The following is a 14687-nucleotide window of genomic DNA, read 5'->3' as shown; positions in this document are numbered from 1 at the left end:
CGTTACCAAATGGATGTATGTCGTGTTTAAACGAGCTTTGGTTACAATCACTAATCAGTTACATTATCATACCTGCCTCATAAATTTATCTATGAATCTCGTGAAAGTTTTACTGGAATTTCGATCTTAACGTTTACATAAAAGTGGCATTGGCGAAATGTATACAAGACTAAAACAGATTTTTATTGAGACTAAACATAAGTAGTTATTGATATTCTGTCAAAGGTGTATTGGAACTGACATTAGTCTGTGTTGACACTCGATATTTGTGATTTATGAATATAGAGAGAGACATTTTACACAATTGGGAATTGACTATATTTTTATATTCTGATTCATATTCAGTATTGTGTTGTGTTGTCTGACATCAGTTGTATGTAGGGAAACGGCTGTCGCGGATTTTTATTATAACTTATAAAGTTAGTCATAATTCGATACAAAGTAATGTTTTACGTCATCCCGTATAGGTCTACCCAGCATCAGTAACTCTTTAATGTAAGCATCAAAATATTCATAAAACTATTAATTATTTAGTTAATGGCTCTTTGTCTTGGATGTTTACATAATACTCTTATACAAATATCTATTTTTATTCAGGCTTGAAAAGATGGCTGATCAGAAGAAAAATGTGAGAAGATCAACTGTTTTCGTCTTCATCCTTATATTTAGTTTCTGTGGTAAGTTTCCACTATTTTTTTAATGTGTTTTAAAGCAACGATTTGAGCGCCAATAATGCTGCGTGTAAACATTTCATTGAAATGTCTAAAACAAATAACTTACAATGAATAAAATCATGAATTGTTTGGCACCAAATGTCATTAACACAATTCACACATTATTAGAGTTCTGGGAATTCTAGAAACGCAAATGTTGAATTGACTTAGACATTTTCGTCATGGATATTGGGTCATAAATAATGTTAATTAGAAGAATCGTTCTGGTATCTACGGCCTACGGCGGCCACAATTTGACGCATGATCCAATAATCGAATGGTTCAGATGTGCGGAACACGCATATGAAGCACAAACCCGAAATTGTTCCGTCCGATGAATACCCCAATATATGTTAATAATTAGCAAGAAAAAATAATTAGCATTCTAAAAAGAAATGATTTTTTTTTATTTCACATAATATATATTTTCTAGTAATCTGCTTGTAATTGGAGTAAATTACTTACATTATGTTTATTACGTAGTAGATTAAGGATGAAAACCCGACGTACGCTAATGGTTTTGTCGTCGCTGATATCAAATTGAATAGCATTCACTATAACATCATTTTGGAGTAGGGCTTGGAATGTTTTCTGTACTTTGTGACAACAGGGATGACTCGGCTTCGTTGTTTAGTTAGATACCACAACATTTACAGACCTGACATTGTCTGTGCTTTGGGGTTTGGGTTAGTTTTAGATTTTCAAGGTGGTAGATATTTTAAATATCGTGCGCGTATATTATTTTAGTAGCAAAGACAATAAAATGATTGTATGAATCAATATGGAATAAATAAATCACTTTGAATGGTTAATATTGTATTTAGGGACAGGTACTGAAACGTTTCTTGATTTTTTTTAGAGCATTTAGGTTTAGACTACTTTTTTTAATACATTTCACCGATGTGGTTACTTGTATAGTTGAATTTTACTACATATGCTTACATTCGTATTTCGTGTAGCATATAGCAGATCATGACTCATGCTGGCATTGCACAATGGTTTCTTTGGGTTGTATTCCTGATTGTTTTCAAATTTGAGTGAAGTCTGTGTCACTACAGACCCGGGACTGTACAGCGCAGTGGACGCTTACGGCTAGCCCCAGGATCCATTCACTTAATTGTCTGTCTGTGTTTTCCTGAGTATGATGTCTTGTCCGTGTATTTTGTTTTTGTGTAAATGTTGTGTGGTGCAGCCCCCTGCACTTACTAATATACTTATAGTATAAAGGTTTGTTTCGGGATTTTATTTTAGATAATACCAGTACCGGAAGCGTCGGTGACAAATTCGTGGCGTGTCTTCAAAATTATGCAGCCGTGCCTGAAAAAGTATAAATAAAAGTAAAAAGACATTTGGTTATAGTTGGACTTCGTTTTTTGTTCTACGCTTAACTTTTCGTCTAAACTCAGACATTTTCGATTAGAAAGATCCAAGCTATGTGTGAATAATAACTTAATATTATGATTTGGACGAAATCATTTTTCGACTCTGGCTTTAATTCCAAATATTCTATTTCTGTGGCCCTGAACTATGGTACACCACATTCTTACTCTTGATACCTGAATAAATAATAGTATTCTACATGTATTTTATAGATTCAATAGAAGCGACGAACCAATCTGCTTTATTAAAAAAAATATTTAGCAACTATCATACTGATGTCATACCTCTTTGTGAAGGTAGCCCAGGGCCCATAGATGTCTATGTTGGTATTGCTGTAAGACAGGTTATAGAATTGGTAAGTTTTAAACTACACACCCCTTAGAGTTTACTTTATATCCGGTTAGGATTGGTACCCTATTTCCTTTTAGATTAAAAAACAATTAAGCAGACCTAATATTAAGAATTAAGTTTAAAATACGGAAAAATGTAAAATGTAAAAAAAGGAATACAACACTTAATCAAAGATTTATGCTTGCGAAACATTTGCGTTCTTAATGCTCCCTATAGGTATTTCAGAAGGACGATGAAAGATGTAATAAGGAACTGTTTCTAGTTGGTTTCCGGGTTTCACATAGTGTCTAAGCGGCATTGTTATTCAGAATAATTAATTGTACTTTAGAAATTATAATAGTTTTAAGCGCCTATAATTGCAATATTCTTAAATAATGTTTGTAATATACTATTCAAAAAAAGTAGGGGATATTTGATTTTTAAGTGTTATTAAAGTCACCTAATGAAACTGACGAAGAAACAAATGACAAAATGAAATGAAGTTCACACTCATCGATTTATTCCAAATGATCGTTAGACTAAGTAAGGCACAGACTGACCATTATAAGGGTAAAATGATACCCGGGGTCAAACAGCAAAGTTACCACAGCATCACAACCAAGTCAGTAACGGGTAAATCCTCCTCTGTTTGCCAAACAAGCATTGATCCGACGTGGCATACTCCTAATGAGACGTCTAAGGTCATTTTGGTCCAGATTGTCCCATTCCTGTTGCAACGCAGCAGCAAGTTCTTGGACATTGGCAGGACGTTGTTGACGTTGACGTAACCTCTGTCCAAGCATGTCCCAGACATGCTCGATGGGGGAGAGGTCGGGACTCAGTGCTGGCCAAGGTAATGTGGTGATGTTCTGTTGTTGGAGGTAACCTGTAACGATCCTGGCCCTGTGACATCTTGCGTTGTCATCCTGGAAGATGAAACGGCGGCCATGACGTCGTGCGAACGGCACAACATGGACTGCCAAGATGTTGTCCCGGTAGTACTGGCCTGTAACACGCCCTGCAACAACATGTAAAGCCGTTCTTTCAGCAACAGTGATGCCTCCCCACACCATAACAGAACCACCCCCAAATCGATCATGTCTCATGACGTTAACGTCTTGGAAGCGCTCGTTTCGACGACGCCACACCCTCCTACGTCTGTCCAAAAAATCAACAGTGAACCTTGACTCATCTGAAAACATCACATTGCACCAGCGTCGATTATCCCAGTGTTGACGATCCCTACACCAACGACGTCTTGCCTGAATGTGATGATCTCTCAAACAAGGGATCACGCGAGGACGTCGGGCGCGAAGGTGACCCCTATGCAGTCGATTCCGAATCGTCTGGCCACTCACTCTCACACCAGTGTCTGTTTGAAGACGAGCGCTGATCTGATTTGCTGTGATGACACGATTTCTCAAGGCCAAGGTACGGATAAATCGATCCTGGGCTTGAGTTGTCGCCCTTGGTCGACCTGAGCGTGGTCTGTCCTGTACAGATTGTGTATCACGGTATCTGGACCATAGCCTGCTTATGACAGACTGAGAAACATTCATCGTCCGCGCCACAACCGGCTGTGTTGTGCCGATCTGTAGCATGCCAAGGGCACGTAACCTTTCATTTTGGGTAAGCCGACGCATATCAAAATTTGTTTTCTGGTCACTAAAACAATTAAGCTGATGTTTCCACCCTGGAATTCAATGCCACAATGACTGTAACATTCAAAGTCAGAGTCGTGCAAATCTTGGGTTGGACCCCCATGATGATCCCAAGCATCACCTGCATTCCATGCGGTAGCTATTGGTGCGTTTGGGCGTCACATGTAACTGGAAATGTTTCTTCTGTTAGGTTCTATAGTGACTTTTTTCGTAGTCATTTGCATATTTTAGTATTATGCCCCCAAAATCAAATATCCCCTACTTTTTTTGAATAGTATATATTTACTGTAAACAATGTTATTAAGCGTAGCCTGCTTTATTCAGAATTAAAGGTTTAAAACGTATTTGAGAAATGCGGAGGTTTGTAAGATTCAATAAGTTTATAGGTGATCATGTTTTAACTCTATGCAAGTCTGGACCAAGTTGTTTTTTTAATAGATTAATAACAATATTACTACTTTAATAACAGCCAAGAATCGATTTTGTCCCGTTTCTTCATTTTATTAAAAATTGTTTTTTATGTAACACTCTGCTAGAGATTTTCTGTTTATTATTAATATAGATCTTGATTTTTCTTATTTGTTTATATACAATGTATGTTTCATATATAACCCGTATTATCAGATCGGCTGGTTACTTTATTATATTTTACCTAGACCTACAATATTACTTTAAAAGGCATAATGTTTTCTTACCGCGAAGAGCCAAAATTAAACCTGTATTCTCCGTACATATTTATGTTTGGATTCACTGACAGGTTCTGACTAATGTTCACTTCCATCGATGAACGAGGCTAAAAATAAGAGAATACCACCGGTGTATACTGGAATAACCAGACGCCAAAGTCTGCCATTCAATTTGCATATTTCGCCGAACATAACTGATTAGCAATTACAGTAAAACAGAAACGATTGAATTATGCCAGTCTATATATTATATACATCCATATTATATTATTATGCGTTGCTACCTATTTGTGTGAATTTCGAGGTGCCAAAATATAAAGATTTAACTGCTTTAAATTTTTAATCAGTCAATTTGGAAAAATACTTCAAAATGGTTTTCTCCGGTTGTACTATATTTTAGATCTGAAATGATCTTGTTATTATTGATTGGACGTTAAACCCCATTGGTGCCCTATATCCGTGTACCACGCACTCAAAAACGTGAACCTTTTTAGTTTCCTTAACACTTGTTTATTCTTCCAAAAAGACTGATTTTACCCAGTAATCATTGCGGAGCCAATTAAGCACATCCCGCTTTTCCCACGTTTTGTAAGTTTTAATAGAAATTCACATTATAAATTATAAATTGTAAAGTTTCTATTGATATTTCATTTAAAATGAATGAGTCACTGGTCAGCGAGATGGTGTGTAAGTGGGATGAGTAACAGATTAGTATCACATCATTGTACTTTATAACAATAGATATCCGCGCATTCACTTGGCCATTAATATACAATTTTATACAAATATAATATTTACCTTGTGGGAATAATGCGACGTGTTTTCGCCTACCTTGGTATCGATTTCTTGGATGTATATTATAACGGAGAGAAGTTAACGTTCACTCGGTACTAACTAAATCATATGATATTCAAATTATTCAGTAACCCGCTAAGGTCTTTTGAAGTGAGAGGAAAAGAAATGGGGTTTAATGTCCTCTTTTACTGTAGCGACCGGAGTAATTAAGACGGTCAATGGTTCTATTATGAACCTTCGCGTACACGGGACTGCACCTTGACAAAAATTGAGCTGCCCTTAACGAATAGATTTAGCCTGGCGACCAAGCATTTAACCCACAGAGCCACCGTGGAAGTGGAAGGAAGCGAGATAACCCAAATAAAACCCACGAGGTTAGGCAGCCGACACTGACCCTTGTAAAGTAAAACCGATAACAGACCTTATGATCTACAGCGCATGTTGTAAACCACTCGGCCATGGCCATCCAACCACGTAACCACCAACACAAGTGTGTATATACCCTTATTATTAATTAAGTGCTAAATGTTAATCTAATTAACATGCGTATTAAAACTTTATCTGTGGGGACATGATTAACCTGTTTATATACATTACTGTCACAGGCTGTACAGCGATGAATTTTATAATACGGAATAACATGCCAAGTAAATGATTTTAGCTTATATTATATAGTCATTCGAGTGGAACATTTCTTTTAGACAGTGCCGGACTGGGGGGTAGAAGGCCCACCTGTTAGGTCATTTACCAAGGCCCACACAAGTACCCGCCGAAGGCGTGTCACGAGCGCGGTCCGAGGGGGGTCTTTGGGGCTCTCCCACCAGGAAAATTTTAAAAATTGACAACAGCAAACCCATTTTCCAAGCATTTCAGACCAAAGCAGTAGAAGGCAAATGTTTGATTTCCTGATACAATTAGATAACAGAATGACCTAAGAGCACTATTATTAGATGAATTTGAGAATTCTAGTACACTTATTTTTTTGTGGTTTTTTTTTCATTTTTTCCTTTCATTTCTTTCTCCTGTCCTGTCTCCTGTCCTCTCCTTCCTTCTTTCTTTTCTTTCTTTCTTTTCTTTCCTCCCCCTCTCCTTTCTTTCTCTCTTCTTTTTTTTCTTTTTTTCTTTTTTTATTTCTCTTTCTTTTCTTTTTTCTTTATAGGCTTAGGCCCACTTTTTTAAATGAGCTTAGGCCCACCTGTCACGGACAGGTGGACAGGTGGACCCAGTCCGGCACTGCTTCTAGAAAACCCGATATGACTTCTCATGTTTAAATCATCGTCGCTCCGAAGTTACCTTATTCTGTTCAGTAGTTTTGTCATCTGGCGCATCAGGGACAGTTGTCGTTCACGGGACAGGGTAGGCATAGTCTTTATAACCTGTTATTTTGGAAGTTCGCATAAATAACAAATTTTGTTGTGATTTTGTTTTAAATGACTGATCCAGGAACTATGCTGATAGTATATGTCTGCAGACTGGCTACCCCTTACCTTAACCTGCAGACTATCTTTAAGAAAGAAGGATCCCCGCCCTGAATGACCGCTATATTGAAAAATCAGTTTACTATTTTTCTAATCCGTTTCATACACGGAAAGCGTAAATAAACATTTTCAATTTGATTACTTTTGAAAATGAAAGTGAAATTAATACTACTCAAAATTCTCGAAGTATACCTAGTGTATATTGAACTAAATCGTCGAAAATGGAATTATAATGTCGGTTAACTAACTACGTGTCTGTTCCCAGGAGGAGCTAATTGTAGTCAGCATGAGTTTCGTATGGACTAAATCATCTTCACTATATAGACTAATGATTTCTATAAGCCTAATCTAATAATTTATTTACAGAGATATTTTTTCTATAGTATCGACATTTCTTTGTTTCACGAATAAATGTGATTTGAATGTACTGGGCGGCCTTATCATACATCAATAATGCTTGATTTGATGTAAAGGGTTATTTTTTGTATAGTTTAATTTAACTTGCTCCCTGTGCTGAGCATGACGACATTACCAGTAATATGTATAGTTAATTAGTCAGTGGTGAATATCTTCTATTTACTTAATAGCAAAACAAAAAATTAACTGATCCGTTTTGTTAACAGCCATCTAATGTTTTCTTTCAGAATGAACCTAAACAAATCTTAACATTAAACGCTTGGATGAGATTGGTAAGTACCGTGTATAGAAATGTCACCAAGTTCGGCAATTAGTCGCCATAGTACTCTGTCATATCAAAAGATGTGCTTCTAGATATACTGGTATGGTGAAATTGTGAGACTACAACATTTTTTTGTTATGGGGTGGAGCAGCTCATAATTATTCACATGTTGGTAGTTAAACATAATTTCTTAACCTCAAACTAAGATTATGTTCACAATCTACGTCTTCCTGAAAGGATCCTTAAACTCTCCAAAATAAAAGCTCTCCCAGGTTATTCACAAAAGCAACCTTATGTTATGGTTGCGATATACAAGAAAGGGCCCACCCCACTTACTTCAGCTTTCAGTAGCAAAAGATACCAACCAACAGAAAATGTTTTAAAGTGACGATGCACATTTGCATTTTTCGCTAAAATATCAAATTTCAAACGGCTTAATCAACACTAATATGTACTCCTATTGATAATTTAATATATTTAATTAAGAAAATAAAATTTTCGTGGACAACAAAATGTCAGCGGGATTATAACATAGATCACATTTCAATTCCACACATCTTTGTAAATACTGAACGGAATTGAACCATTTTTGAACTGATATTCCTGTTAGAGATTCGTAGTTTGCTAACCCAAATGATTTCAATCAGGAGTTCAAAAGTTCAATAATAAAACACTTAAATAATATGTATTTTTGAATTTATGTTATTGGGGACGGTTTCGCGAACGAACTTTCATAATTGCACCCCTAAACCCTTCCTAAAATAACGCATAAGAAAAAGAATGTGTAAGGAACCAACGTTTGATTTTTGATTTTATGTTGTAGGCATGGTTTGATTGTCAGTTAATATGGAATGTCAGTGAATATGGTGGTATAGATAATCTCGTTTTACCATTTCAAAAGATTTGGACACCTGATATTACATTATATGATAAGTAAGTCTGAATGTTTATGTCACCACATTGTCACCATGCTGTTAATTGCGCAGATCTAATTGCTAAAGATACATTATGTCACATTTAGATAAAGAGCTGGACATTTTTGCTATAATAGTTCAAAAATAAATAATGCAAAATGAATATATTGAAAATTTCATTCAATTTACTTTATTCTGAGCCAAGTTATCACTGATTGTAGTTTTGACAAGATGTGTGCATTGGTTGTTTATTATCGTAACCACGGCAAATATACTGATATATTCGAGCCTTAGCCTCGCTTCGACATTTTTAAATTGAATCAGCAAATGGCCGAACCTTTCTAATCTAGTTAACATCTAGAGCATCCGATGGCACCGAGAGTTGATTATGGTAGTGTCATGTTAATAAATGTCTAATTAATAATTTATGTAATATTTAAGGCCCAAAGAAAGACCTGCAATAGGCAAATTTAGCTCTCGAATTATCTTTAATGCTCGTTACCCAGAGGTCACGTGTAAAATGGCCATAAACATTCCACGCCCTCATCCCGTTTAAGTTCTGCGGGTGTCCTGAAAATTCTTCTCAACCGGGTTGTTATTAAAAATCGGTACTTACTTTCTAGTAATAGTCCCTTTTTCAGCGAGTTTTTTCTTTTGTTATTGCAGTGCTGCTGATGAATTAACAGGATTAAAGGATTATAGACCATCCGTAAATTCAGATGGAAAAGTTACGTATTTGTTCCCTACTGTTATTGACAGTCTGTGTCGGGTTGATGTCACGTATTTCCCTTTTGATACACAAAAATGCCCGTTGACTTTCGGGTCGTGGGCGTACACTGGATCCGAAGTAGACATCTGGAATAAAAGTGCGACCGGGGATATTAGTAGTTTTAAAGTAAACACTGAATGGACTTTGGAGAGTGTACCTTTAAAGAGAACTGTCACGCTATATCCTTCCAGTCCCGAACCCTATCCCGACGTGACGTTTTACGTGACACTCAGACGAAAACCACTATTTTACGTCCTGAATCTGTTGTTTCCATGTATTCTGATTACGTCCGTTGCAATGTTGGGATTTCTGCTGCCACCAGATGCCGGAGAGAAGGTATCGTTAGAAATTACAGTTTTACTGTCATTGGCGGTTTTCTTACTCGTTGTGTCAGAAACACTACCACCAACCTCTGAAAACTTTCCATTCATAGGTAAATGATATACATATTTTACTCGTTGTATTAGCAACGCTATCAACATTCTCTGAAAGCTTTCCGTGTTTGTTTTTTTTTAAATAAATAATATATATATAATTCTTAGAAATCAGTTTCAATAAGGGTCTCATCTGGTTCGAGATAACGAATTCAACTGTACTTTCTTTATTGGCGTGGATTCCTTCATTTGCTTTCCGCCGGCTATACTTTCACAATTATGTATAAATAATACACATATTTTTTAGAAATCAGTTTCGATAGCGTTGCCCCTTCTGGTTCAAGATAACAGAATTCAACTGTACTCTATTTTCTTGTTGTGGATTCATTTGGTTTTCGCTTTCCCCGGCTATACTTTCAAAATAATAAATAAATATCACAAAGAAAATTAACCAATGGCATTTGAACTATGTTTCTTCCAGGAATATATTTCGCATGTGCAATGGTGATGGTGTCTGTGTCAACAATTTTAACAGTCTTCGTTCTCAACTTCCACTTTAAAGGTCAGCATGGGCGACCTGTCCCTAGGTGGATCAGAAAGGTATTTCTGGGAGGTCTGGCAAGGGTACTCCTGGTAAAAGACTATGAAGCTTCAGTTCATCCACAGAGAGAAGTCGATGATTTTACCCCAACCGAATGTTCCAAAAAACAGGTAATGAATGTTTTCTAATAATGGAGGCAGCATATTAGAAAGAAAGTTATAACATGCCAGCGTTTCTTTGAACTTATTAGTATAATTAACGTGTTTTAATTTCAGAAATACTATGTCTACCAGGAGGAGCATGAGGTATAAAACCTGCAGTTCACTCATCCTTTTCTCATGTTTTTGTTTTATTAAATTGACGTACTGTTACTCTCCCTTGTCCCTCCCGATTTTTTTTTATTAAATCCAGTGTCTCGATTAGTCGCTTGAATTCTTGTAACCGCTGTGATATTTGTGTCCAAGATATTAAAATTAAATCACCTTGGTCTGTATGTCGCATCCCACCCATAGAAACCCAACTAAAAAAAATCACCCCTTTCATATCCAACCTCTTCTATGATATATAGCAAAAGGACAAACCATAAACATAGACTTACCAGGCATCCAATATGCACGCACCTACAGCTTTTTTAAATGGTGTCTCTTACTTTGAACGATAGCTGAACAATCCTGGCAAATTTGGCGAAAAAAAAAATATTTCAAAAACTCTGACCTGCGGAACGTTTACAAGAATTGTTGACAGAGGAAACGACTAACAGACCGGGAAGACGACAATATACTTCCTCGCATTTTTTCTTATTTCATCATCAACGGTTTTTTTCATTTTAAACAATGATTTTTCTAAAGTATACTTTTAACACAGGGATATTTTCTTCGATTTAAGGGCTTCCTTGATGGGTCTATAACTGGTTAATTGTAACAGGCCCAGCCCTCCGGAGTCCAACTCATATTTTTCATAGTCTATTATTCTTTATTGATGAATTTAAAAAATAGGAATTGGTTGAGTATGATCAAATTCATCCAAGATGATACTTTTTAAGCTTCTACGATGAAATTATTCCAAATTAATGAACTTGTGTTGAAAACTCGTCTGACCATCACACGTTTATTGGATGTTTTCTGCTTTTTCAGAAACCTCACACAAATGGCGTCTTATTCCATGTTAATAACCACAATGGCACAAATGGCATCCATAGAAACCAAGATTCTGAAGTGAGGCAGATGGATCCTATTTTAGGTGTAATGACGGAACAATTGAATATTTTGAAAAAAGTTCAAAATGAATTCGCTGATCAAGAAAAAAAGGAGAGGTTAAATTCAGAATGGCAGCGTGTTGCTATGGTGATGGACAGGTTGTTTTTGTTGTTGTTTTTCCTGTTTACCGTCATATGTACTCTTGCTATATTACTACAGTGCATTATACAATGAGAAAGCTGAATCGCAACACAAACACTAGTGTAGTGGTGACGAAAAGAAAAGGGTGGCAACTACCGCCACAGATATACTATTCAAAAAAAGTAGGGGATATTTGATTTTGGGGGCATAATACTAAAATATGCAAATGACTACGAAAAAAGTCACTATAGAACCTAACAGAAGAAACATTTCCAGTTACATGTGACGCCCAAACGCACCAATAGCTACCGCATGGAATGCAGGTGATGCTTGGGATCATCATGGGGGTCCAACCCAAGATTTGCACGACTCTGACTTTGAATGTTACAGTCATTGTGGCATTGAATTCCAGGGTGGAAACATTAGTGACCAGAAAACAAATTTTAATATGCGTCGGCTTACCCAAAATGAAAGGTTACGTGCCCTTGGCATGCTACAGATCGGCACAACACAGGCGGTTGTGGCGCGGACGATGAATGTTTCTCAGTCTGTCATAAGCAGGCTATGGTCCAGATACCGTGATACACAATCTGTACAGGACAGACCACGCTCAGGTCGACCAAGGGCGACAACTCAAGCCCAGGATCGATTTATCCGTACCTTGGCCTTGAGAAATCGTGTCATCACAGCAAATCAGATCAGCGCTCGTCTTCAAACAGACACTGGTGTGAGAGTGAGTGGCCAGACGATTCGGAATCGACTGCATAGGGGTCACCTTCGCGCCCAACGCCCTCGCGTGATCCCTTGTTTGAGAGATCATCACATTCAGGCAAGACGTCGTTGGTGTAGGGATCGTCAACACTGGGATAATCGACGCTGGAGCAATGTGATGTTTTCAGATGAGTCAAGGTTCACTGTTGATTTTTTGGACAGACGTAGGAGGGTGTGGCGTCGTCGAAACGAGCGCTTCCAAGACGTTAACGTCATCAGACATGATCGATTTGGGGGTGGTTCTGTTATGGTGTGGGGAGGCATCACTGTTGCTGGAAGAACGGCTTTACATGTTGTTGCAGGGCGTGTTACAGGCCAGTACTACCGGGACAACATCTTGGCAGTCCATGTTGTGCCGTTCGCACGACGTCATGGCCGCCGTTTCATCTTCCAGGATGACAACGCAAGATGTCACAGGTTACCTCCAACAACAGAACATCACCACATTACCTTGGCCAGCACTGAGTCCCGACCTCTCCCCCATCGAGCATGTCTGGGACATGCTTGGACAGAGGTTACGTCAACGTCAACAACGTCCTGCCAATGTCAAAGAACTTGCTGCTGCGTTGCAACAGAAATGGGACAATCTGGACCAAAATGACCTTAGACGTCTCATTAGGAGTATGCCACGTCGGATCAATGCTTGTTTGGCAAACAGAGGAGGATTTACCCGTTACTGACTTGGTTGTGATGCTGTGGTAACTTTGCTGTTTGACCCCGGGTATCATTTTACCCTTATAATGGTCAGTCTGTGCCTTACTTAGTCTAACGATCATTTGGAATAAATCGATGAATGTGAACTTCATTTCATTTTGTCATTTGTTTCTTCGTCAGTTTCATTAGGTGACTTTAATAACACTTAAAAATCAAATATCCCCTACTTTTTTTGAATAGTATATAAAGCGAAAGAACTTTGTTTTTGGACATTAAAGTTAATTTTACAGACGGTCTGTAAACTCTTGATCCTGTTAATTCAAGGCAGCTTAATGTTGTGCTACCAATATCTGGTAATTATAATCATCACCATCATCGTCATCATATTGATAATATCTAATAATATAAAATATCATTATATAATCATAGTAATAATATGTAAGGAATTATATGAGAGTAAAATTAATATCATAAAACGTTACAAGCGGATGCTTGGTGAAAATAATATGAGGACATGTCATATCTGTGCTTATTTATATATATTCACCACAACAATATATCGAAGATATGGGTCCATGTAAATGATGTAATTATTATCACTTCATAAGTTGTCACAGATTCACAGTACCTTTGTACGTTCTTGCAAGATTCTTAATAAATAACATGAATTCCATGTACTTGTTCTTACTCATGTTATAAGTGTTTTTTGACCATCAGCATTCTGCAAAATCTTCCACCAAAGTACAGGAAATAACATTTCAGGGACTCGGGATCTTTTATCTAATACTGAGCAAAAAATCTTAAGAAAGGGAGGAATGTAATACGATTAGTAGAATTTTTGCCTTTAAATTAATAATAGCATAAAATTAATACATAAGTGCTTATTGGTACCATATTCATAGACAAGGCATTCATATCTCACGCATTCGAATGAGTGATAGGTTGACACATAAAAAAAGCTGTTATTAATAAACATAGCCGATTCTGGGTGAAACCAGAATATCATGTTCATCACTAATGATAGGAAAGTTACCATTCCATTTTTGGCATGAGTGGCCAATTGCATGATTAATTACACCATAATTAGCCAATAGAATAATTAATAGCTGTGAATCTGAGCGTATATAACAAACAGAATGTTCGCTCTTGGGTAGACACCATGTAGAAACCCATTGAGGTTCAAGAGATACCATCTGGAATGAGCAGACCACATTGATTTGTAGTAGAGCCATATGACGTAGTGTGTTCCATCAGTAAACTCATCTGCAAGTTACGGGTGGAGAGAAAGACACGTTAATTTTAAGTATTGTAATGTAACCTAAGCTTGTAATCTATGTATCCAGTACTTGATATAAAATGTAGAAACGAACTGTGGTATTGTTATTCCTGTAGCCATAAATTGAGTAAACGGATAAAAGAAAATACACAACGTGAGACCTAAGAAGAGAGCAAGAAACAAATATAACCCCAGACAATACTAGATGATCACAAGGCTATTAAAGTATTTAGCAGAAGAGAGCGCCACACGTCGGCTGTCGGGAGTTTTCCCCGTGTACTTTCCACTTCTAACCAGCGACGTATAGCACTGCATGGTGCTGCACAACT

The 14687-nt window shown here is 37.2% G+C and overlaps 1 protein-coding gene across 1 annotated transcript; it reads left to right on the top strand.

Moving 5' to 3' along the window:
• Positions 1-197: 197 nt before the first annotated feature.
• LOC126818252 (neuronal acetylcholine receptor subunit alpha-10) lies at positions 198-14451 on the top strand. Its single transcript, XM_050545560.2, has 8 exons — positions 198-495; positions 598-677; positions 2306-2448; positions 7688-7732; positions 8546-8655; positions 9303-9838; positions 10261-10490; positions 11454-14451. Coding segments are annotated over exons 1-8 (1443 nt in total). The 5' UTR covers positions 198-493; the 3' UTR covers positions 11751-14451.
• Positions 14452-14687: the final 236 nt, after the last annotated feature.

The sequence above is a fragment of the Patella vulgata genome, chromosome 4 (genome assembly GCF_932274485.2).
Source record: "Patella vulgata chromosome 4, xgPatVulg1.2, whole genome shotgun sequence".
Classification (NCBI taxonomy): Eukaryota; Metazoa; Mollusca; class Gastropoda; family Patellidae; genus Patella; species Patella vulgata.
Note: the sequence above shows the minus strand (reverse complement) of the source record. Positions and strands in the feature narration are given on the sequence as shown.